General features: G+C 37.4%; 2 protein-coding genes across 7 annotated transcripts in view; one reads left to right on the top strand and one right to left on the bottom strand.

The window, feature by feature from the left end:
- Positions 1-16,576, bottom strand: part of GLMN (glomulin, FKBP associated protein) — a 32,436-nt gene extending 15,860 nt beyond the window's left edge. The window contains exons 1-7 of one of the 4 annotated variants that reach the window (XM_032423743.1): positions 16,328-16,576; positions 15,442-15,507; positions 14,908-15,033; positions 9,457-9,573; positions 7,834-7,942; positions 6,499-6,745; positions 4,743-4,845 (exon numbers count right to left, since the gene is read on the bottom strand). In XM_032423743.1, the coding sequence (XP_032279634.1) occupies positions 4,743-4,845; positions 6,499-6,745; positions 7,834-7,942; positions 9,457-9,573; positions 14,908-15,033; positions 15,442-15,480 (741 nt within the window). In that variant the 5' untranslated portion in view covers positions 15,481-15,507; positions 16,328-16,576. The other 3 variants (XM_032423758.1, XM_032423767.1, XM_032423751.1) reach the window with 3 other exon arrangements.
- Positions 16,478-26,727, top strand: part of RPAP2 (RNA polymerase II associated protein 2) — a 77,604-nt gene continuing 67,354 nt past the window's right edge. The window contains exons 1-6 of one of the 3 annotated variants that reach the window (XM_032423709.1): positions 16,478-16,570; positions 17,236-17,281; positions 21,477-21,591; positions 23,428-23,526; positions 23,695-23,760; positions 26,165-26,253. In XM_032423709.1, the coding sequence (XP_032279600.1) occupies positions 16,498-16,570; positions 17,236-17,281; positions 21,477-21,591; positions 23,428-23,526; positions 23,695-23,760; positions 26,165-26,253 (488 nt within the window). In that variant the 5' untranslated portion in view covers positions 16,478-16,497. The remainder of the gene's footprint in view (positions 16,571-17,235; positions 17,282-21,476; positions 21,592-23,427; positions 23,527-23,694; positions 23,761-26,164; positions 26,254-26,727) is intronic. The other 2 variants (XM_032423718.1, XM_032423729.1) reach the window with 2 other exon arrangements.

Below are 26,727 nucleotides of genomic sequence, written 5' to 3'. Positions count from 1 at the left end.
CTACACCCTCAACCTCTTCATAAGATACTTGCTCTATCTCACTGCTGTAATTAAACCTGACTTGATTTCTGGTGCAAGCTGCTCATCCTCTCCCATCTCTTCCACAGCACAGTGAGGGAGGCAGCAGTGGGGAAGGGTGGTATGGGTAGAGCCTGGCTATTATCTTGGTTCTTCCTGCACTCTCAAGCAAAAGCACATTTTCCTTTGAGGCAGATGCCATACTGCCCTTTATCTGTCCTATCTCTGGCATATGCTGACTGCCAGGTCATTGCCTCACATTCACTGCAGACTCTCGTACCTGCTCACAATCATTTTCTCTACCCAACTCCTGCTACCATATGGGAAAAAATTCAATGTTCATGTAGATAACTCCTCTAATAGGCCAGCCTCAGGGCTCTTGATTTCTGAATTCCAATGACCTTAATTTCTAATTCATTTCAGCACATAATCCCAGCATTTGCAGCTACTCTACATTAGATACCTAAACCCCAACATCTCATTTTGTGACTATAACTTCTTTTCTACCTCTGACTTCTCTAGTTCTGGGATCCCTTCATCTAACCTACCTGTCTGTCCCCTCCTAACTCCCCCCTTCTTTCCCTGTCCAACCAACACATTATTGGTTAGTTGAACTACCTACACCCTATATTTTCTTCAGCTCCATCTACCCGATAAAATGCCAGCTTGGGAAAATAACTACAATCCACCTTCTCTACTTCTATACCCAGGCAGTTGAGTACTGCTGGCGAAAAATCATACACAAATACAAACTGTTACCACTATAGTTGTGGTCTCCAACCACAGTTGAATGCTCAGACTACTGACTAATGCTTTTATGGTCTTCTACCATCTATTTCCTTTCCCTTCAGTATTCCAAACCCTTACCAATTCCTTGAAGCCCCATTTCTAATTCTTAGATTCTTTTTTTTTTAAGATTTTATTTATTTATTTGAGAGAGAGACAGAGAGACAGAGAGAGTAGGAGAGAGAACACGAGCAGGGTGAGGGGCAGAGGGAGAAGCAGACTCCCCGCTGAACAGGGAGCCCAATGCGGGACTCAATCCTGGGACTCCAGGATCATGACCTGAGCTGAAGGCAGACGCTTAACAGACTGAGCCACCCAGGCACCCTAATTCTTAGATTCTTAAGAGATCTCCTTCACCTAGAAATCTGAAGCCAGTGAGTTTGATTCCCTTCAATTTTAATATTCCATTCCTGCTACAAATTTCCCTGCATGCATACCCATTCTTACCTCCTCTAGGTGTCCCTGATCCTGTGCTCAGCTGTGTGCTCTCGAGCCACATTATTTCAGTTATCCCATAGTAACACTTCTCTTTTCCTCTCTAATGGTTCTCACCCCTTCAGTCTATAAATATACATGCTCAAGACTCCCTATCTCCCCCATTACCTTCCTACCTCAGGGCCATCTTCCCACTACTCTTCTTTCTTATCTTGTTTTGAAGAACACCTTATTATAGTTGGCATCTTTTTCTCATTGTTCATGCACTCCTTTAACCACTCCACTGTTTTTTGTCTCCAACACTCCACTTAAACTGTTCTTGCTAAGATTATCAATGCCTGGGGCGCCTGGGTGGCTCAGTCGTTAAGCGTCTGCCTTCGGCTCAGGTCATGATCCCAGGGTCCTGGGATCGAGCCCCGCATGGGGCTCCATCCTCTGCAGGAAGCCTGCTTCTCCTTCTCCCACTTCCCCTGCTTGTGTTCCCTCTCTCACTGTGTCTCTCTCTGCCAAATAAATAAATAAAATCTTAAAAAAAAAAAAAAAAGATTATCAATGCCATCTCCCTAAATCCAATGGATGCTTTTCAACTGTTACTTTACAGGCTACATGTAACACGACCAATCACTTTTTTCTTCCTTAAACTCTACTACCCCAGTTTCTGTGATATCTGTACCACCTCTGTGACCCTTCTTTCTTGGTCTCTTTGGTAGGCTTATCTTAAGTGTTGGTACTCTGTAGGGTTCAGTCCTATGCCTTTTCTTTTCTCACACTTAACTACCTCTTTAGACGATCTCATCAAAATTTGATCACCATTCAAAATTTTCCCCTTCAAAACCTGCTCTCTGGGAATTAAATATATATTAAGAAATTACTGTTAAGGGGCGCCTGGGTGGCTCAGTCATTAAGCGTCTGCCTTCGGCTCAGGTCATGAGCCCAGGGTCCTGGGATCGAGCCCCGCATCGGGCTTCCTGCTCCGTGGGAAGCCTCCTTCTCCCTCTCCCACTCCCCCTGCTTGTGTTCCTGCTTTCGCTGTGTCTATCTCTGTCAAATAAATAAATAAAAATCTTAAAAAAAAAAAAAAAAAAAGAAATTACTGTTAATCTTGTTAGATGTCATAATGAATTGTGGCTATTTTTAGAAGTCCTTACTAATTAGAGAAGCATACTTGAAGACTTATGGATGATAGGTCTAGGACTTGCTATAAAATACTACAGTAAAAAAAGATTGGCAAAATGTCAAAATTGTTAAAGCTGGGTAATGGGTACATGAGGTTACGTTATATTGTTCTTTCTACTTTTCTGGATTTTTAAAATTATCTTAATAAAAAATGTTTTTAAAGCACAAAACACCCAGTTCCTTGCCCTGTATTCTCTATCTCAATCATCTGCCCAGTTACCCAAGCATAAAACTTCATCCATGAATCAACTTTTTAACTAATTTTCTAAATCCAATTAATGACCAAATTTTTTATTTTGCTCTCTCCTCTTCATCTCTACAACCATTTCAAGGATCCCATTATTTCTCACTTAACTCCCAAAACACACCTAAGGATCTCCCTATTTCTAATCTTATCTTGGTTAAATTCAACCTCCACTGATGTGATGAATCCAAAACAATTACATCACTCCCAGGCTTAAAATCCTGCAACAGTTACCAATTTTCATATCTATCTTCTCAAAATAGGGTACATTTATCATATAAGGTAATGTTTATACTATATCCAGGGGATTATGCTGTACGCTAACACTGGCAACAATGAGGAGGCCCCAGGCTCCTGGGAAAACCCCTCCCCTTTTCTCCCTCTACATCACTCAGAGCCTCTTCTCAACTATCTTGACCATCAGCATTAACCCCATTAACTATGTAACCCTATTTATATTAGTTACCACATTATTTCTTATCCTCAGAATCTAGTTCCCCTAAATTTCTGGCATCTCCTCTTCTAAACCCTTCTCCTACCTCTTCTCAGATCTCAGGTACCCTTCAAAGTATGGCCTGTGGAACTCACAGTTATTAGCAAAATCCATTCTTCATGAAATTGTCTCCTACCTCTTTTGCTCTAAAAGAAATCTGACTCTCCTGAAAACAACTATTTTCTCTACAGACCTCTCAAAGAGTTGCTATTTTTCACCCATATCCACTATACCAAGCCTGGAAGTAAAATACCTATTCTCCTTGCTGCTTTTAGACCATTCTCCCCCATCCTTTCTGAACCCCTCAGCTTTGAAACTCATTTCATGTGACTATCCAACATCTACCCCAAGGTCACTCCATTAATTGGGTTTTGGACATTATTCTTATAATTGTGTGACTTAAATGTACAACCAAAGAACTTCTAATACCATGGACTCTCAGGTACTTCACTGTCTAGTCCAATGATTTCAGTCTCCACCCGCTCCTTAGAACACCCACCCACTCCATGGTCATACCCCAGACATTGTTATTAGTAACTGAACTTTTCCACAGTATTATTTCAAGCATCCTGTTCTTTAATCTCCAATCTTTTCAGCTCATTCCTTTTAGTAACCTAGCTCCAACAACTTGTCAGTCACACTGGGAACTACAATCCAGTGATCCCATCATCTTTTCCACTGTCTCTCACATTTAGTATGTCCAAACTTCCTTCCTTACTCAGCTTAAATTCTACTGTCCATCACAGTCACTTCCTTGCATACATGTCTTTCCCCCTCTCTTGCTTTGTAGAACTCACACAGTTCTCCGAACTCTGACCTAGTTAAATCCAACTTTCTTCCTATACAGCGGAACACGGCTGAAGAAAACCCACAACCACAGTGACTGCTCTAACCTGAAATTCATGACTATCAATCTCAAGTACATATTTTCCATATTTCAAATTAGTTCCCTAATATAGAATCCCAACACACTTAAAAATACTCTTGGATGCATTAAGCCAAATTACTTTTAAAATAAAATTTACTTATTTCTGGAGTTATTTTGAAAATATTTATCATAAGTCTTAAAAGTGAGAATACCCTTTGGCACAGAAATTCCACTTCTAGAAATTTAAGAAAACAACTAAAGAAATATGCAAAGATTTGGTTAAAAGGATACATATCACAGACTTAACAGTTAAAAAAAGAAAGTTGGAATTGTTTTATAATGCTGAAAAATTGGGAGAAAACGTAGAGCTAGATGGCCCAAGTTAAACAAAAACAGAAAGACAATGTAAAAATATTCATAATATGCTAAGAGAAACAAAGTACATTACAAAGGAGTATGTATAATGCTATAGAATCTTTTAAAAAATTATACCTATGTATATATTTATTTCTGACTACAAAAGCAAAATCTGGAAGGTGTTGATTTCATTACCCAAATAATATTGCTGTTTATTTTCCATCCTTTTATCTATGTTCTACAAAAAATACATATCACATTAATAATGTATCAATTTACATGCCCATGTGCAGTACATGAGAATATAGCAGGATAACATTTTAAATTATAGCAGATTTTATGGCAGATTAAATAGCTATACTTACTATTATTTCAGATGCAAAACATCTTAAAGGATCATTTCCAGCTTCTTTGGACTGCTCAAAGAATTGTGCTGTCAGCAAAGGGCATTTCAAGCTTTTGAAACAACTAAGGTATAAGAAATAGGTAACTGTGAATAGAGTATTTCCTAAGTATAAAATGTCTAGTTCTATAAACGTATCAAAGTTAATTCTACATGAAAAATAACTCAACCGCCTGTAAAACTGCTGATGTAGTATCCTTCCTCCTAGGGGCGCCTGGGTGGCTCAGTCGGTTAAGCGGCTGCCTTCAGCTCAGATCATGATGCCAGGGTTTCAACCCGCACCAGGCTCCACCCGCATCGGGCTCTCTGCTCAGCAGGGAGCCTGCTTCTCCCTCTCCCTCTGCCTGCCACTTCCCCTGCTTGTGCTCTCTCTCTGTCAAATAAATAAATAAAACCTTAAAAAAAAAAATCCTTCCTACTGGTACTGGGGAAAGCATGAGAACACCTTGCTAGACTCTGTAGTAAGATGCACTTCCATGTCTGGACTGTATCAGTGGTTACTGAAGGTTTAAGGACTAGTGCTATTCCATGATGTAGGTTTCATTAGGTCAAGGAAAAATCGGGAAATGTAATTTTTTTCATAAAGCTCTATTTGTTTTATTTAGAAAACCAAACTTTATTCTGTATTAAGCCTTCCCAATTTCTTTAGTTTAAATATCTTTACTTCATGAAATAATGGGTTCTATAAATGGCAAAAATTTTTTTAATGTCCTAACCTGAAAAAATAGAAAGCTAACTATAGTTTTAGTCTCCAAAATTTAAAAGATAAAATTACTAGTCCATGTAATTCAATAATCTAGTCCAATACTGTCCAACAGAAATATAATACAAGCCCCACATATAATTTAAAATCTTTTAGTAGTCACATTAAAAAAGAAACAAGGGAAAGTAGTAACTTTTCTTATTAACCCAATATATCTGAAGTATTATCTCAATATGTCAGTATCAAAATTATTGAGGGGCGCCTGGGTGGCTCAGATGGTTAAGCGTCTGCCTTCGGCTCAGGTCATGATCCCAGGGTCCTGGGATCAAGCCCCACACCGGGCTCCCGGCTCTGCGGGAAGCCTGCTTCTCCCTCTCCCTCTGCCCCTGCTTGTGTTCTCTCTCTCGCTGTGTATGTCTCTCTCTGTGTCAAATAAATAAAATCTTAAAAAAAAAAAATTCTTGAGGTATTTTAGTATTTTTTTTAATAACAAGTCTTCAAAATCCAAGGAGCATTTTATACTTAGAGCACATCTTAATGTGGACTAGCCAAACATCAAGTGCTTGACAGCCACACTGAACAGCGCATGTCTACTGTATAGGGCCCCTAGACTGAATGCTGCTGGGTACTCTGTTACCATTTTTGTGGTCAAGTTGGATGTTCAACTGTCTGGTGCTGCTTCTGTTGCTTTCAAAAGGAGAGTAAAAACACAATTCCCCCACAGAAAGACCAGATTCTTTGAGCTATACCTATTTCCCCCACTTTAATTATTCACTTACTATGATGAATAAAAGTAAGTCACAGAAGAATATAAAGTAAATTAAACAAATGGATTTTGGTTTTTAATTTTTAAAAATGCAGAACATGGCATTTAATGAGGCACCCCATAATCTTCTAAAATTCAAAACCTGAAACTAGATTTATATGTCCATGGCAAACAAATACAACAAAGAAACATAAAATAACTGATCGGTTACTTAATTCCATTGTGAAATGTTACCAAAAATATACTTACAATTTCAGTAATTCATCCTTTAACTTTTCATTTTCATCTTCCAGTGAGTTTTCTTTGTCATTAATGACTTCTTCCACAAAAGGCTTAGTGAACTCTATTAAGGCGTTGCAACACTGACAAAGGCCATAGTCATCTGTTTGTATTTGTTCTTCTGAGTATGGAACAGGAAGGAGAGATAGCTGACTCCAAAGAGTGGACAATGCTAATCCCACCGAATATGCCTTGTTGTTATGAAGTTTCTGAATCACTAAAACAGAGACCAAGTTGTGACTTGAGGTAGCTTCATCAAGTATGCTACACATGGGACCAGAAGTCCAGTAAATGTAGAATTATAACACGTTTAAAAAAAAAAACATTATAACAACTTTGAAATCAGGATGACATATCATAACTTAATTGGTAGTGTTTTTATTCTTCTTAGGGGTGCATGAAATATTGGATCATCTTACAATCATGGCACCTTACAATAGATGCCATGAAATCTTGTTTAAGTTTGTTTCTAACGGTTTACATAGATAAGACAGAAACACTTCGTTCCATTATTTTTTGGTTGTTGTAAGTATCAAATAAGAGAAAGTGTCTTTGTAAAATATAACGTAAAAATGAGAGGTAGTTTTACTGTATTTTCCTTTCTAGGAGACTTTGAATATTTTAAGCGGTACAAAGCTGCTTCATTCTCATTTAAAATGAATTTACTCTCACTTCTAGATGCTGGGTCCTTCTATCAGACTCTGAGTTATATGTAAGTTATAAAATGAAAAAGTAGTCTCTTCCCATGGATAAATACTGTCTGCTTTGGTTGCCAAGGTCCATTGCTTAACAATAATGTTACTGCACTCAATCATGGAGACTTTTCTTTCTACACTTGTTTCATTCAGTAGTTCTTTTGCTATTCCCAGCCCTGACTTCCCAGTGCAGAGGATGAGCAATGCCTGTGCAATACTGTTCTTAACCAAGATACAGGACCTACCACAATGCTAACAGACAGAGTAAAGCAGACATCACAGAGGCAATCCTTTAAATATGTTTACAGGGAAAATTCTAGATTAATGTTGTAGATAGGAAGGTTAGGCAGAAAGCTATAGATTATAACATAATACCAGAAAAACAGCATGACATTCAACAAATGTCAAAATTAGGTACCCATCAGTGCCAGGTATTGTCATCTTTGTATAGGCAGCAGGATTCAAACTGGTACTGCTACTGCTAGTTTAAGCAGAGTACTCAATAATTAGTCATAAATTTTACTTTGGTATAGTGCTGACATTTTGGAGTAATATCAAGAACTTAACACAGATAAAATAAGAAACACTTAGATATCAAAACACTCATTACCTGTTTGTAATGGCTGAAGTAAAAGAAGAATAATTTGGGATATCTGTTTTCCAGAGGGCTCTTCAATCAGTTCAAGCAAACCCAACAATAATTCCTTTGGATTACACAACTATAAAAATATTCACAATTGAACCTGTTTAATACAAGTTGTATTTAAAGCCACATGATTACTATTTTTAAAAGGCAGCACATACTGAGAAAATATGATTATTTTTGCTTAACAGTAAAACACCTCATACACTTGTTAAAAAAATACACTAAAAAAACATAGAATCTGACTGTCAAATCACTGTAAAACTACAAAGAAGCAAGAAGTCATAAGTCTCTTAATAGACAACTATATTTGGGGTGCCTGAGTGGCTCAGTTAGTTAAGCCTCCGACTCTTCGTTTTGGCTTTGGTCATGATCTCACGGTTGTTGATTGAGCCCTTCTCTGGGCTCTGTGCTCAGTGTGAAGACTGCTTCAGATTCTCTCTCCCTCTCCATCTCCCTCACTCTCTCTCAAATAAATAAATAAAATCTTAAAAAAAAAAAAAAATAGACAAGGGTGCCTGGGTGGTTCGGTCGGTTAAGGGTCTGCCTTCAGCTCAGGTCATGATCCCAGGGTGCTGGGATTGAGTCCTGCATTGGGCTCCCTGCTCAGCGGGGAGTCTGCTTCTCCCTCTGCCTCTGCCCCTCTCCCCTGCTTGTGCTCTCTCTCTCAAATAAATAAAATCTTTAAAAAAGTAGACAACTATATTTTGGAGACTTAAATTCCTGGCTAAAGGAAAAATAGGGAGAAAGAAGAACTTGATTATCAGAACTGAGGTTTCCTTTGAGCTTTGCCTGTCTACTCTGAAAGCTACCTTAGTTTCCCAGGACTTCAGCAGGTGGGACCTTTCTATCTCACACTGCCAGGGTATTAACATGAATACAGTCTCTTTTGTACTTTCTGAACAGATAAAACTTCGCATTGTCTTCTGACTAGCCAGAATTACCTCACCTGCCTTTTTGAAAAGTCCTCATAGTTAATAACTACTATCTAGATGGGGTTTCCTCTTTCCAAGTATATATTTTTATTTGGACTGATCTCTAGGTAGCTTCTTATAATATCCTTTTCCTTATCCTCCTATACCATCATTTTTGACTTATAACTCTAGTAACCTTTTATCAAAAGTCTCTAAGGTTGTTGGTTGCAACAAATCTACTTCCTCTTCCTATATCCCCTGTGATCATTTGCATTCTAGGTTTCTGATATTCTTTTAGAGAATATACCACAGAGAAAAGAACACTGAGATTTGCTAGTTCCAATGCTGCTGAAAGAACAGTGCGGCTTTGAACTAAACCCTGAATTCCACATCTATACAATAAGCTATTATTAAAAATAAAACTTCTTAGGTATCTTCCCGGAGATTTTGAATCAGTGGGTCTGAGATGAGGTTAGATAATTCTTATATCCAGAAATTTGGAAAAACTGAAATGGACTTGCCCATCCAACCAATAAAATTGGGCCTTTTCTTCAAAGAATTCTCTATATTTTCATAACAAAAAGCTTTGTCACCCACAATGAGCATTAAACATTAAAGGGAATTACAAAATACTGCTGGCTATTGGGACAAAGAGTACCTAATTTTGTTAACTTACCTTTACCAATAAATCAAGCATCAGAAAATAATATTTTCTTTTCCCATCGTCCTTATTCCACAAAAGACATCGAACAACAGGACCAACAAGATTCCAGCCCATATTCTTGATAATGACCTGTAAAAACATTTTCAGAGTAAAGAAAATACTGCCATCTATAGGACTCTTACGGTGAACTTTCTTACCTTGAATGAAGGAGCTTAAAATTTCCTCTGAAACAGCTAAGATGAGGCAAATGAAGCCTACAGCATTTCACCCTGACTTCTTAGGGTTGGCTGCTAACAACTATCAACATTTTAAGATAGTTTTTAATACTCTCACTGAGGAAAGGTGAATGGGCATTTATTTTAAATCAGGTAAGCTGGTCTTTTTCACAATTTAAATAGTTCCTCTATTTCCAACAAGAGAGTTAATTTGTGAGCAAACACTTATTTTCATGGAGAATTTTGCTCTCCTGATTCATGAAGAAATCCATCCAATGCTTATGAACGTTTTAAAGTTCCTTGGAAAATCTGTACATATATTACGATTACGTAACTTACGTAAAAGAAGGGGATGCCACTTTATTTTCTCTCCTACATATAAGTTACTTCTATTTTCAAAGATATTTCAGAATATTTACCACACAAGTAAAAGTTTATCTTTTTAATTAGTGATTCACATTCATGATCAAAACCACTATTTTCGGAACTAGCAACAATATACTCCATTTCTCTGGCCTGCTTTCTATTTTAACTCATCAGTATTTATCAAGAATATACTACTATATGTCAAGTCCCTAAAATATTCTGGTGCTAGAAATAAGGCAAGGTAAGATCTCCATCCTGATAGAGTTTACATTCTAGGTTCACTCATTAAAAACAAAAAACAAAACACACACACATCTAGGAAGAAGACAATTAAGTACAATAACCCCCGCCATGATCTCAGTCTTACAAGATAATCAAGGTAGAGTATAAGGTATAGCAGGAGAATTGTCACTTCCATCTAGGAAAGGCAACAAAGGCTTCCCAGAAGAGGCAATGGCTAAGCTAAGGCTTGTTAGGGAAATGTGTCAGGCATAGATAGGTGGGAAATATATTTAAGGCTCTGAAATAGCAATGTGTAAAGATGTAAGACTTAACATGTCCTAGAGAACTAGCAACAGAATATGTTAGGGTACATGAACATATAACTCACAAAAGAGGAAATACTGTTTATACTTTTGCTCATTTATCAATTGGACATTTTAGCATCTGTCTTTATCAATCTGCATAAGCTCCCTACAAGTTAATATTCCCTTCTTGTATTTATGACAAATAATTACTTAGTGTTTTGGTTGTCCTTATTTTTTATATAGCAAAATATACTTATTTTTCTTTGGTTCCTTTCCTACTGGCTTTTAGGTCTAAAATGGATTCCCTCTTTTAGGGATTCATAAACATTCATTTACATTTAAATATATATACATTTTACCTTTCTTTTTATTCAGTAAGATTTATACTAAAAACATGAAGTAAGGGGCACCTGGGTGGCTCAGCTGGTTAGGTGTTCAGGTCTGGATTTTGGCTCAGGTCATGAGATCAAGCCCTGTGTCAGGCTCTGTGCTCAGTAGGGAGTCTGCTTGTCCCTCTGCCTATCCCCCACTCATGCGCATGCAGATGCGCGCGTGCTCTCTCTTAAATAAATAAAATCTTTTTTTTATTATGTTATGTTAATCACCATACATTACATCATTAGTTTTTGATGTAGTGTTCCATGATTCATTGTTTGCGTATAAACACCAATAAAATCTTTTTAAAAAATGGCATAAAACGAAGGCTTAAATTGATTTTTAAAAAATAAATAGCAAAACAATCATCCATTTTATCTAATGGAAAAGACAGTTCAGCTGTTTTCTCTAAATATTTTCATACTAGTTATTTCCTCTGCCTGGCACACTCTTCTCCCAGACAGCCCCATGGTTTACACCCCTCCTTCTGTCAAATCTCTGCAATTTCACCTAGCATGGTCCATCCCCCAGCTATGCTTTATTTTTCTCTATAGTATCTAACATACTATATAATTTTTCATGTAGATCCCTGTCTTCATTAGAATTTAAGATCCATATGGACAGTGATTTTTTGTTTACTGCTATATCTATTCCTGGCATCTAGACAAGGGCCTGTTATAAAAAGGTGCTCCATAAATACAGGTTAAATAATATCTGTTATCTTTAAGTGTAACAAATTATCCTCCTCCCTCCAAAGATTTGACATTCTGTTCTGTTTTCTTCTATTTTTTTGTGTGGCTAGACTTTTAATATTTAGGTCTTTAGATTTTATTTATTTGTCAGAATGAGAGAGAGAGCGAGCACACACATGAGGAGAGGGAGAAGCAGGCTTTCCTCTGAGCAGGGAGCCCGATGCGGGGCTCAATCCCAGGACCCTGGGATCATGACCTGAGCTGAAGGCAGATGCTTAACCAACTGAGCCACCCAGGTGCCCCTAATATTTAGGCGTTTAATCAGAAATTTATATTATGAGCTTATTAATTTTTTTCCAAACTACCTTATTCCAACATTAATTAAGACTATACTTGCTTTTTAAAACTTAACTAGCTCCTGTTAGCTCCTGTTAAGACTCTACTTTTCCAACTAAGCACTTCTTTCCCTTTCCATTGGTGTACTTCTACCCTATAAGTGATTCTCTGAGAATAATTAACTATATGGGAAATTATAGATGTGAGTAAGATTTTGCATATGTGAAATGAAAAAAAATTTTGATAAAATATTTTACAAACATCATTTCAGCTGCAAGGTATCTAGTCATTCTGTAAATAGTGAATATAAGGAAGGGGAATCAATACTAACTATAAACTACACCTTGTTTAGTTTAATACTAACTATCTACAGAGTAAGATTATCCCCAAATGACAGATGAGAATGCCAAAGTTTAGAGATTACTGACACGCCCAAATATCAAATAAATGTGGCAGAACCAGGAACTGCATATAAATCTGTCCAGCTCCAAAGCCCATGTGTTTCCCACTACACCAGTAGTTTTCAATAGGGGCAATTTTGTTATCTACCAGGGGACATTTGGCAATCTGGAGACAATTTTGATTGTCATTACGGAGTGGGGGGCAGGGCAGGGGGTTGCTAAAAAATACCTGAGTACTAATGTTGAGAAGCCCTGTACTATAGGACAAACTATTCATATGGCTTTTTTTTCTTTTTAATTTACACAAAGCAGAGTAATAGTAAATCTTGATCAATTCTGATTGCGTCACCTGGCAAGAAAATGAAGTCACAGTCAGTTTGAAACACTGTCTTATCAGTGTCTGAACCTTTGAATTTAGCAGACCACACATTCCAAAAGTGATTCTCAAGCTATTAAGACAAACTCACTATGCTCAAAAATATCACAATCACCTAATTTCCTTTCAGTTTTTTTTTTTGTTTCAAGTGTTTATTTAAATTCTAGTTAACACAATCACCTAATTTTTTTTAAGGACTTATTTATTTTACAGAGGGAGAGAGAGAGGGAGAGAAGGGGGGGAGGGCAGAGGGAGAGGGAGAATCTCCAGCAGACTCCCTGCTGAGCACGAAGCCCTGACACAGGGCTGGATCCCACAACCCACAGATCATGAAGTCAGGAGTCGGATGCTTAAGTGACTGAGCCACCCAGGTGCCCCAATCACCTAATTTCTAATAGTGATGCACAATTCTACATTTTAATCTCCTGTTTCTTGACTGAGCTCCAAACGTTACTTTTCAACTGCCTGCTGCATCTTAAACTGAACATTTCCAAAGTAAATTTACTTACACTCCTTCAAGAAATTCTCTCTTTTTAGGTTGCCCTTTTCTGTTCAGGATATAATATATTATCCTCTTCAGGGCTAGAAACCCAGTTATCTTTGTCATCTCTCTCTCTCAGCCCCACAATCAATTAGTCCCTGGTAACATTCTAAAACTTCCTTCTAAGTGCCACACAGTGCTAACTGGAGAGTGGTTAAGAGCTCTGAAACCAGGATGCACAGGTCTGAACCCTAGATGTTACATAAAAACTGAGTTACTTCTGGACAAGTCACTTATCTTTCAGCGACTGTTTCCTTATCTACAAAATGAACTTAATAGTACCTTATGGGATTCTGGGAAGCTAAATGAGTTAACACATGTAAAGCATTTAGGACAGCATCTGGCACATGGTAAATACTTAAGTATTAGCCGTTATTAAATTTATTATTATTAGCTATAAGTAAGATACTCTCAAAGGTTATCCTCTGAGAACACAATTGGGAAATATCAAGGAGTTAAAGAAAATATTTTTTTTTTTTTTTAAGAAAATATTAAATTTACTGTATTTGGGGCTAAAAGGTTCCATAAACACATATCAAAAACAAATGTATTAAATGAAATGTCCTAATTTTTCTTTAAAAAATTATTTTTAATAAAAAAGGAATAAGCCCTTTGAACTACTATGTGTGGTTTAAAAGTTTCAGTAATCTCCTGAACACAATCAAGGTGCCCTGGTTATAATCAGAGGCCAGCATGACTAGACTGTGATTATCAACAAAAAAACCTTTCATGTAAATAAATAGTACTGTAAATGAAGAAAGAGTGTATTCCTGGAAAGAAGATGGTCTTTTCTTGTATAAGAAGGCGAGTACAAAGACACAAAATTTGGCAGTGTTGCCAACACTGTGTCCCAGGAAAAAGTTGTTCCTGATCCCCCAAAGATCCTTTTCCCATTGTTGAGAATGACCTCTCAGATAATCACAGCTGTATGGTATCAGCCAGGAAGGCCATCTAGGTCTCCTCCTATTCTGATTCTATGCACCCAAATATTATCCTTTTTTTTTTTTTTAAGATTTTATTTATTTATTTGAGATAGAGAGAGAAAGAAAACGAGCAAGGGAGGGGGCAGAGGGAGAGGAAGAAGCAGATTCCCTGCTGAGCAGGGAGCCCGATGTGGGGCTTAATCCCAGGACCCCAGGATCATGACCTGAGCAGAAGGCAGACGCTTAACTGACTGAGCCACCCAGGCGCCCCCCAAAAATTCTTACTTAATATTTGGTTTTCTATATACATCTGGCTGAAGGAAGAGAATGTGCTGATCACCAAAAATGAGTATCCAGGTTGCCTGATACTTATAGCACTAAATGTAAATTAATAATCCAAATGCCACCTTTGATCCCTAAACCAGATGTAATCCCTGCTTTTATTTTAAAGTATTTTACTTATACTTCAACTATCACTTATTTCATTTTTTGTGCCTTCTTATTGCTAGTTTACATACTTATCTCTTCCACCAGACTATAAGCACCTTCAAGTATATGAATAGCCCTAATTCCTTTTTTGTTTTCCACTTTCTTACTGTAGAAATTTAATTCTTAAATGTTTGATAAATAAATGAGTGGACAAATAATAGTATCATGTGGCTGTTACCTTCCCAGTAAAGGCTAAAAAGGACTCATAAAGATTGTACTTACCTTATTCTTTTCATTTTGAATAATTTCTAATAGCTGCTCTATATGCCCTTCATCTATGCATCTTTGGCCTGCTAACTGAAATAGACCAAAATCTTCTTCTTTAAAGTCTTGTTCTTCTAGGATTTGCTAACAGAAACAAAATGAAGGCAAAACAAACATGTTTTGGTGAATAAAAATTCAATAACTACTTGATTTATTCTCTCTGGAAAAAAAAGTAAATCTGTTTGAATTCTAGGTAAGTTGCACATAGCATACGTGTGAAAATTAGGATAAGCCTAAAAAGTACTTTAATGAATGATCTTGAAATCCAGTCCGCCAAAAAATTCTCCAATAAGGATCAGTATTAAAAATTTAAAAGGTTAAACAAGTAGGTCACTTGGAGAAATAATCCAATCTGCCTTCTGGCCCTCCTGCTATTTATTCACAGGTCAAACAAAGCAAGGATTAAATAAGATAAGCAATTTGAATGACCTTAATTATAACTAAAAATAATCTGGTATTTAACTTTCATTAAAAAGAAAAAAAGTTACTTACACATCTCATTATTATGGATTGAAGCTCTTCCACAGCCATTCCTCGTTATTTTTCCTAGTTTTGATGCTGAAATATAAAACAGTTATCAGTGCTATTAAAGTGTTAGTAAGTTGTGTTTCATTCTGATGAATTATTACTAAATACAATAAAGAAAATGTGAAGTTTTAATACTGAAATGTTTTTACTGAAAGCATCTTAGCCTAAGGAGTAAAAAACTTGCATCTTTTAAGTTTTCTAGAACAGTTTTGAAAGATACACTTGAAAAAAAAAATCCTCTAGGGTACGCCCAACAGGAGAGCAAATATGGACTAAATAAATGGCTTTAAAAAGGCGAAGTATTTCTTTTCTGAAAAAATTTCTGAAAAGTGTTCCTGAAGTCAGTTCTAGTAATTAGGGAATTAAAATTTTTTTCAATGTCCCCCTTGACAAAAACTGGAGCCAATACAACTCACCCAGAGTGGGTGAAAGTTCAGACGCCCACCGTCCCAAGTGTGACCCGGACATTTTTCTGTAAGAGATGCAGTCCCCCAAATAATCCAGTTGGTGTAATCCCTATATTGCACGGAGACGAAGCAACCAGCAGCGCTCAGGAGAACACCGTTCCGTCCCGCAGGCCATCGTTTGTCCCAGCGGGAAGACCCGGCCCCAGGCCCGCAGCGGGAGCACAGGTCAGCCGGTCCTCACGGCCGCGCGCTCCAGGGCGGATAAAACCCCAGCGCGCGTGCGGACTGCATCCAAGGGAAGCCATTTCTCCCGATTCCTGCTCGCCTAGGCGTTCGGGCCCCATGACCTCGCGGGGCCTTGCGGGCCGTGGCGCCGGGTCCTCCGCGGCTCACAGCTGGCCGCGAGCCCGGGCCCTCCCGGACTCCCAGGTGCGTCCACTTACCCGCCGGGCCTCTCGCCGCTCTCAGCGCCCTCCTCCACCTCCTCCGGCAGCGCAGGCCTCTCTCCGGGCCCCGCCCCGCCCCGGCCGGCCCCGCCCCGCGCTGCGCGAGGGGAGGCGGAGCCTCAGAGGGAGACGCCAGGTCCGGGCCTGACCTCCTCACGACGCTGCCGATGGCTGACTCCGCGGGGCCGCGCTCTCCGCGGCTCAAGGCCCGGGCCCCCCGCGCTTCCCGAAACGCCGCAGGTAGGAAGAAGGGCCTCTCTCACGTTTGCACCCTGAGAACTGAGCCCCTTCAGGGTTCCACAGTAAGGCCCGCGGGGCGCACCGGAAAGACTGCTCCAGGAGCGGAGGTCTCCAGGGCAGAGAAGGCCGAGAGCGTCTCATCACTGTCCTGGGTCTTCTTGGAAAGACCTCCGGCCATCCCCCCACCTCTTTACACTAGTGTTCCAAGATTTCCCCCAGAATGGGCTGTCTCTGAGGGAAAGGGAGTAGAGGTGCTGGAGTCTAGAGCTGGCTCGCCAGAGTGGTCAAGTGAGCCCACCGTAGAGATGTACCGCTGCTTTGGTCCCCGGGTCCTCTAAGGTGTCACCCCCACCCCCCAAACATTCGGGGGACAGAAACGGGTTGCCCCTAAAAGTACCCATATCTCAGATTTTCAGGAGGACGTAACCGCCCGGCTGTGATACGTGAGAAAATTCAATCCCCAAAGAAATACATTTTAACCAAGAGAAATTCGGAAATAACACAAGCAAACTGAATTCCCTGCCCATTTCATTTGTTTTACACACAGGATTGGAAAGTAATGTGTGGGGAAAAGAAGAAAAGGTTGTCTGCAGTTTGAGTAGGAATCTGTCCTGTAAGCTAGTGTGTTTCTGAAGACTTGACCTACTGTTTTTTTATTATTGTAGGTGCTAAACAGACAAATGCCTTAAAACAAGAAGATGCTTCTAAAAGGTATGAGAACTACTTGGACAAATGCATTTGCTTATCTGTTTATTTCATATTAATTGAACCATTTTTAAAAACAGTAATGGGGGCGCCTGGATGGCTCAGTTGGTTAAGCGACTGCCTTCGGCTCAGGTCATGATCCCGGAGTCCTGGGATCGAGTCCCACATCGGGCTCCCGGCTCAGCGGAGAGCCTGCTTCTCCCTCTGACCCTATCCCCTCTCATGCTGTTTCTCTCTCTCTGTCAAATAAATAAATAAACAAAATCTTTAAAAAAAAAAAACAAAACAGTAATGGGTGATACCTTAGAAAAAATTATTATGGGAGAGAAGGGGAAGATCTGAGAAGCACTATAAATTCTCATATAGACTCATTATATCTCTCCACTCCAGGCTTTAAGAAAAGCAAATCAAGACACTTGTAGATTGCTGGTGAAGGTATGAGTATCTGTAGAAAGATTAAGGGAATAAACATTCCTGATTTAACCAGGTATTCCTTTTCCACCTCTTCAGGTACACTTGCCTTTTATTACTTTATATGCCAGAGACTCCAAGAAACCTTTACTGTTGTTTGTTTACATCATGTCTGTATTTTCAGCAAAAAGTCCTATTCTGTTTCTTGGCATCTCCTAAAAAGGCTAGATTTAGCTCCTGTCACAAAGAAGTTTCTAGACTAGGAGTAGTCTATGAAAGTGATTAAAATACATATGTCTATGGTTTATCCTTTTTTTAAAAAAAAAAGATTTATTTATTTTAGAGAGAGAGTGAGTGCAGGTGTGGGGGGGGGCTGTGGGGAGGGGCAGAAGGAGAGGGAAAGAGAGAATCTCAGACTCCCCCATGGAACACAGAGCCTGATGCAGGGCTTGATCTCATGACCCTGAGATCATGAGCTGAAATCGAGTCAGATGCTTAACCCACTGAGCCACCCAGGCACCTCTATGATTTATCCTTTATCAGGCTTTCATTTACTCATTCTTTGAAAAATTATTTACCAAATTTGAGATGTTCCAGCCCTGTGTTAGGCCTTCAGGATATGGTTTTGAACAGAATAAACACAGTTCCTTTCTAGTGGAACAGAGAACTACCAATTAAATTATCATAACTGAATACATAGTTACATACTGTGATAAGTATTATAAAGGAAAAGACTATGATGTTATCAGATGAAACTAATAGGAGTTCAGATTAGCTGGGAATTACAGGGAAAGACTTCTCCAAGGAAGTAATAAGCTGAGATCTGAAGGTAAGTAGGCATTAACCAGAGAGTCCTGAGCCAGAGATGGCAGTATGTATAAAGACCCTGAAAGAAGAAAAAGCTAGGTCAGTTCAAAGAAAGGAAGGATTCCCGTGGTGTAGTGTACGGCATTTTGAGCAAGGGAAGAAAGGAGCATAGGGGCGCCTGGGTGGCTCAGTCGTTAAGCGTCTGCCTTCGGCTCAGGTCATGATCTCAGGGTCCTGGGATTGAGCCCCACATCGGGCTCCCTGCTCTGCGGGAAGCCTGCTTCTCCCTCTCCCACTCCCCCTGCTTGTGTTCCCTCTCTCGCTATGTCTGTCTCTGTCAAATAAATAAATAAAATCTTTAAAAAAAAAAAAAAGAGCATAGGAAAAACTTAGACAGGACTCCATTCATGTAGTATCTGGTGGGCCATGGTGAGAAATTTGGATTTTCTAAGTGCAAATAGGAAAATTTCAAGTAATAGAGTGATGGAATTTAAGTTTAAAAAGTTTTACAGATGTTAGGGATGGTGATCATCTAGGAATGGAGAAATTGGATGGATTTGAGATCTATTTGTTTTTAAGATTTATTTATCAGAGAGAGAGTGCACACGAGTGGGATGTGCAGAGGGAGAGGGAGAGAGAATCTCAAGCAGACTCTGCGCTGAGTGAGGAGTCTGACGAGGGGTTCAATCCCATGACCCTGATATCACGACCTGAATGGAAACTAAGAGTCAGACACTTAACTGACTATACCACCGAAGCGCCCCTTGCGATCTATTTTAGAGAATATTTCCCTGTGGAGCAGCATAATTATATTGACTTGGTTTTATGATACACTGCAAGAGTAAAGTTAATATTGATAATGATGGTAATTTGCAACTTTCCTCAATAGTGATCTGACCACAAACGCAAGGAGATTATATTTTATTCTGAGCAGTACAGTGTGGGAAGTATAAATACACTAGAATGTATTGTGGACAGATTACCCTGGATGATGAAACAGTTAAAAATCCATGGAGGTAGGTAACCAAATAGTTGTTGAAGGAAGTGATCCTTTATAAATCTATGCCAACTGAAAAATACTTCTACATTCAATCCAACCAAATACTATTAAGCCAGAAATTAAAGAACTTTGCAAAGATATAAAATAATTCTACTCTTTTCACTAAGTTTTTTATTTAAAAAGTTATTAACATGTAATTACTATTTTTACATGCATTAGTAAGTGCTTAAAATTTTTCTCATTTTTAATCCAGGTATGGTAAATATCAATTCATATAATCCACATAAGCAGAAGTTCTAATTTTAAAAGTGTAAAGGAATGCTGAGACCAAAAAATTTGAGAACCACTGCTGTACACCATACTACCTGTCATCATTTAGGACAGAGGGCAACAGCGAGATAGGGCTGTTCATGGGAAGCAGCTCTAGGCATCAGTTAAGAGTGAGTGTGACTTACTGCAGGTTGAGGTAGTTAACACCTTGAGCCAGCAATTCCTTAGTGTGTGTTGTTAGACTGATCCTAGTATATGGCATAGCTTTTATTGGTAGGCAGCAGTATGAGAAAAATAAAATAATGTTTTTCATAAAGCCAAATACATTTAACATAAAAAACTGCTTTTAAATCTGTATTCATGTCTTTTACACTCCTTTGATGTAAGAATGGCCTTTATGAAATCGTAGGAGAACAGTTGTTAGTTGCAAATTTCTTCTGGTTTTAATGTCCCTATTTGGCAAAAGAAAGAGTTGGCAATCCGGCATCATCCTTCTTTTTTGTAGCACATTATTAATACATGTTATATTGTTTTTGTAGAATATTATTTTTCTAGGCAAGGAATTAGAGTCTAAAGTCTTGAGAGTGAGTGAAAGTAGGAAGAAAAAATGAATACATTATAGATCCAGATATGAGAGCCAAGTCAAGGCCCAGGAGGCTGGCTGAGGTAGTTCTGATAGGAAAGGAGAAACCAGTGCAGGATAGGAGCAAATAGGTTACCAAGATGGTTGAGTATCTTTGGTTCTATGGCAAGGTCTCTCAACCCTTTTGCACATTAGGATTATCTGGAGCTTGCAGTGGGACCTAGGCATAAAATCTTTTAAAGAAATCTCCTTAGATGATCCTAATGTGCAGCTAGGATTGAGAACCACTCTCCTAGAGCCATTGTTTATCGTTATGTTCCATGGTGTGTAGGGGCTAGCAAAGGCTGACAGTCCCACTGGTGCCAGGGCAAGGACCAGCCCTCGTAGGAAGATTGTTTTCCTAAACTACATTGTCATGTCGATATAGTTATTTAATAAGACTTAATAACAAAAGTAAGTAAACACTTCTTTGCAAATAGGACTCGATCTTGTCAAACTGGGCTATCATTAACTTTTGAGATTTGACACAAATACATTTTTACTTGTAAGAACAGCTGAAGTTATCTTTTTCCTCTCTGATCTTTCCTGATTTCTAAGGATTTCAAAGGAAAAGCCTGTCTTTTTAGGTACACACAGGAGTAATTGAGAGAGTATAATCACTAACTGGCAAAAAAATTTCACCTCATTTTCTTCCTTGTGCTCTAAGCCTTGGAAATCAAATAGTCCTGTTATTGGGCAGACTTCTATGTGTTAATACTTTGAAAAGTATTGTATCAAAAGTAACAGCATTAAAAAATACAAATTTAAATAGCAAAATAGCATGTTTGTGCTGTGTTCTAAGACAGAAAATTGGCTATGATAAAACTTTTAAGTAGAATAACTTTTAAATTTTATTTTATTTTTTTAAAGATTTTATTCATGAGAAGAGAGAGACAGAGGGAGCACAAGCAAGGAGAGAGGCAGAGAGAGAGGGAGAAGCAGACTCCCCGCTGAGTTGAGAGCCCAACTCAGGACTCGACCCCAGGATCTGGAGATCATAACCTGAGCGGAAGGCAGATGCTTAACCCTCTGAGCCACCCAGGCGCCCCAAACTTTTAAATTTTAAATACGTTTTCATTTTTTAATTTTAGGAAAGCAGAACTAGAAGCAGCTGTGAGAAAGAAGATTGAATTTGAGAGAAAAGCTCTACATATTGTTGAACAGCTTTTAGAAGAAGATATTACAGAAGAATTCCTAAGGGAATGTGTATGTGTTAAGTTGGGAAATTATTACATTTGTAGTATTAGATCTTTAAATCTGTGTAATATGAGACTTCCTTGTATTATCAAAACCTTGAATCTGTTCTCAGTCACTAGATGCAGGTAGCATGCTATATAATTCATGCATTTGAAAATAATCACCTATTAGGCATTCCTTGTTGTATGATTTTAAAATGCACTAATGAAAAATAATATGCATATTTTACCCCTTAATAGTAGTTCTTTAAATATGTCTGCTAATCTCACTTGATTTTCATCACTTTGCACTAATTATCCCGATGTTATTTTCCATATTCTGTGTGTTGTCCTATTTTAGTAACAGAAGGTTATTATTTTTATTAATGTAGTTCTATTAGTTTTGATATTTTAAAAACCTAGACTGTAGATCATTTATCATTTAACACATAACAAGAGAATTATAATCTGCATTAAAAGTTTTTTTTCCTTTAACAACTCTATTGCATTAAAATTTCAAATGGAAATTTCTATTATATCCTCATAATCCTTAAGAGAAAAAAGAAAAGGAAAATTAAAACTCAGAGCTTCCATTGCAAAAATAATTATTAGTGTGGGTCAGAGATTTTTCTAAACGAGGAATATAAGTAGGACAATATTTAAATTGATAGAGGTAACTACATCAGAATCTGCATGCATGATGACACTAAAGACAAAGACAAACCAGAAATGCTTCATTTGAAACAAATACCTTCTATCACTCTTAGTAAGAAGTATTTCAGTCCCTGGGAAAACAGAAAAACTTGTTCAAAAATGATCTCAAAGTTATGAAATAGTTATGAGTTGAGATTTAAACATGAAGATACATCAAGGGGAAATATTTGGTGTCAGCTTATAACCACCTCATCAGTCTCCTGTACAGTTTTCCAGAAGCTGGAAGATTTTGCATCCTGACACCTTTGATATACTTCGTATTTTAAGGTAGTTCTTTGAAAACAGGTAAATTATATTTTATTCTACATGGTTTATTTTTTGAATAATGTATTTTTATTTTTTATTTTTTTAAAGATTTTATTTATTTATTTGACAGAGAGAGACACAACTAGAGAGGGAACACAAGTAGGGGGAGTAGGAGAGGGGGAAGCAGGCTTCCCACTGACCAGGGGGCCCAATGCGGGGCTTAATCCCAGGACCCTGGGATCATGACCTGAGCCAAAGGCAGACGCTTAACGACTAAGCCACCCAGGTGCCCCTGAATAATATATTCTTAAAATAAAATATACTTTTAAGTGTTTTGCTTTGGAATAGCAATCACTATAGCACCACTTCTTTCTCCTGCCTCAGAATTATTTCATGAACTATATATCTACAAAGATGTATAGTCTCTTGGCAGAAGTTTTTTCGGGTTGTTTGTTTTTTTTAATAATAGCTAACATTTGGGGCGCCTGGGTGGCTCATTCGGTTAAGTGTCTGCCTTCAGCTCAGGTCGTGATCCCAGGGTCCTGGGATCGAGCCCTGCATTGGGCTCCCTGCTCAGCGGAGAGCCTGCTTTTCCCTCTCCCTGTGCCTGCCGCTCTGCCTACTTGTGCTCTATCTCTCTGTCAAGTAAATAAATTAAAAAAAAATTTTTTTTTTTTAAATACAACTCTTTAAAAGAAAATAATAGCTAACATTTTTGAGTGCTTACTATGTGTCCAGTGCTTTTCTAAATGTATTTCCTTTATTTTCTCCTCTGATTCTAACATCATACCTGTGAGATAGACTTATTATCCCTACATTTTCAGATGAGATCAGTGAGGCTTAGAGAGATGATAAATGAACTTGTCCAGTAATCTAGTGGGGAAATGCCCCTCTCATTTCATTTTAGGGGAAGTTCATCACACCTGCTCACTATAGCGATGTCGTGGATGAGCGTTCTATTATTAAACTCTGCGGTTATCCCTTATGTCAGAAGAAACTAGGAATTGTAAGTAATTAATTTTTTAAAATAGAAGCTTAAATTTTTTATATTTAGCAAAATACTTTGTAGACAAGACAAGAAATGAAACAGGTCATGAACTAATTACATGAGTTAGCCAAAGATATGATATGTGGATACTTGAATTCTTCTTAAGCTATACTTTCGTTTTTTTAGGTACCAAAACAGAAATATAAAATTTCTACCAAAACCAATAAAGTCTATGATATTACTGAAAGAAAGGTAAGCTTAAAGGCTATTCTCATGTGGCAGTTAATTTTTAATATCCTAAATGGAATTTAAAAAGAATTGTTTGAAAAGTTTGCCTTTTAGAAAGTAGCCACATTAAAAGTTTATTTGAAAATATTTCAAAAATATTTGAAAAAGTTTATTTGAAAAATATCTAATATTTGAAAATATTTGAAAATTAAAGCTTATGCTTTAATTAATACTTGAACGTTTAAAAATTAAAAGTGCAAGGGCACCTGGGTGGCTCAGTCGGTTAAGTGTCTGACTCTTGATTTAGGCTCAGGTCATGATCCTAGGGTAGTGAGATCAAGTCCTGCATCTGGCTCCCATGCTGAGCGTGGAGCCTGCTTGGGGTTCTCTCTCTCTCTGTCTCCTCTCTGCCCCTCCTTCCTCCTGTTCATGCTTTCTTTCTTGCTCTAAAAATAAAATAAAATTTAAATAAATAAAATAAAAACTAAAAGTGCATACCAGCACAAATTCAGGCAAGTAAATCATGAAACAGAATAGAGAGCCAGAAGCAGACTCACCACATATGTGGACACTTTATATGTGACAACAGGAATATTATAGATCAGTGGAGAAAGTATGGATTTTTCAGTAAAATAGTACTGGCACAAATCCAAATGCAAAAACTGAAAATTGATCCCTGTTTCAGTAATATTTAAATTAAAAAGATAAACGCCTTTTTAAAGAGAATATGGGAAGGTATCTTTATAAACTTGGAGAGAAAATTTCTTAAATAAGATAGACAATTACAGACCAAAGAGGAAAAATTGGTAGGTTTTTCTACATTAAAATTAAAAACATTTGCTTATCAGAAGTTTCCAAAAAAGAGTGAAAAGATAAGCTATAAATCAGAAGGAGGTGTATTTCCCACATATAACTGACCACAGATTCATAACCAGGGAAAGACAGAAAATCTTGCAGAAAAAAATTTTTTTGAGAGAGTGAGTGAGTCAGGTTGGGTGGGGGGGGCAGGCAGAGAGAGAGGGAGAAAGAATCTCAAGCTGAGTGTGGAGTCTTGACAGGGGGCTCTATCTCACAACCCTGAGACCATGACCTGAGCCAAAATTGAGAGTCAGACGCTTAACCAACTGAGCCACCCAGGTACCCCTAGAAAAATTTTATAGAAGGAACTTGATTATGAATATATGAAAAGATGTTCAACCTTATCAGTAATAAGGGAAATAGCAAATAAAAAATAAAAACACATTGATTTACATTCTCACAGCCCCCAAATTAGCAAAATTAAAATCTGACAATATTAGGCATTCTTTATACTACTGGTTAAATATTAGGAACTCTTTATACTACTGGTTAAATAAAATTGCATCCTTTTTGAGAAATTGGTATTATCTAGTAAAGTCAAGTTCACACATTTTTTATGGCCAAGACTTTCTGTTGTTTGGTATATATTTTAAGGAATTTCCTGCCCATTTGTACAACTATGTATGTATATGAATGTTCCTAGTTGGATTAACAAAATATGCTATATACATAGAATGGAATATTATCCTTTTAAAGGAGGGAAATTCTGACACATGCTACAACATGAATGTACTTTAAGACATTATGCTCTTATGAGACATTATGCTAAGTGAAATAAGCCTGCACAAAAGAACAAATATTAAATGCTTCAACTTCTGTGAGGTAACTAGAGTAGTTGGATTCATAGTTACAAAAGTAGAATGGTGATTGAAGAGGCAGAAATGGGGAGTTGTTGTTTAATGGTATAGAGTTTCATTTTGCAAGATGAAAAGAGTTCTAGAGATAGATGGTGGTGATGGTTGTACTACAATGAGAAGGTATTTAGTGCCACTGAACTATAACACTTAAAAATGGTTAAGATGGTAAATTTTGTGTATTTTACAACAATTTTTTTTAATTTTAAAAATTCTTAAAAAAATGTTTATAGGCACATTGTAGTGATGGCCAAAAAGTTAGAAACAACTCAATTATTCATAAACAATAAAGGTAATATACTTACATAATGGAATGTAATACCGAGCGTAAATATATAAGCTACACCTACATGAATCTGAAAAATATAACATGGAACAAAAAAACCCCAGAAAACATAGCAGTACAGTTACATTTACACGAAGTTTAGAATTAGGCAAAACTGAATGATATCTTTTGTAGGTATGTGTATATAGATAGCAAAACTAAAGGAAAGCAAGGGAATGAGGAACACAGAATTTATGATAGTGATTACTTCTGGGGAATATGGAAATGACTCTGGGACAGATACATGGAGAGCTTCAAAGGTACTATACATTATTTCTTTTCTTGGGTTTTCATTATTTTCTTTGCACTACATATTTATATTTTCTGTACATAAATTGTGTTGCACAATAAGAAAAAAATAATTTGCTAATTTTAAAAATGTTCCTTTCAGTGTTTTTGCAGCAATTTTTGTTATAAAGCATCTAAGTTTTTTGAAGCACAAATTCCTAAAACTCCAGTATGGGTTCGAGAAGAGGAAAGGTAATTTAAATCATTACATATACATTTATTGATATAGTCCAACTTTTTGAGATATATAGAGAGTAGTCCTAGTTTTCTGTAGAATTTACCATTGTACACATTTTAATTGTGGGGAAACGGTTATATTTTAAGCATAGTTATTAAGGATTTTATACTTAAAATCAGAAAATAATTATAAATGTTGTTTCTTAGCTGTTTTAGCTTTAGTCTCAAAACCTGAACTTTGCTTTCTGCTATGCCAATTATTTCTATTAATCCTACTAGTATAATAATCCTAGAGTAAGAATGTTAAAGTTTTCCAGTAGATACTAGATCTTAGGATCCAGCTGAACTGACTTTGTTGTTAGAAAACTATGTACTAAAAACAAACAAACAAAAAATATGTACTAAGGTTAAAAAGTTCAGGTTACTAATTCACTCAATCTTTATTAAAAATCAGTACAGTATTTCATAAATTTAAAGAAATCCATTATA

This window comes from Phoca vitulina, unplaced genomic scaffold (assembly GCF_004348235.1).
Source record: "Phoca vitulina isolate PV1807 unplaced genomic scaffold, GSC_HSeal_1.0 scaffold2, whole genome shotgun sequence".
Lineage (NCBI taxonomy): Eukaryota > Metazoa > Chordata > Mammalia > Carnivora > Phocidae > Phoca > Phoca vitulina.
The sequence above is the reverse complement of the archived record's forward strand: the minus strand, read 5'-3'. Positions and strand labels throughout refer to the sequence as shown.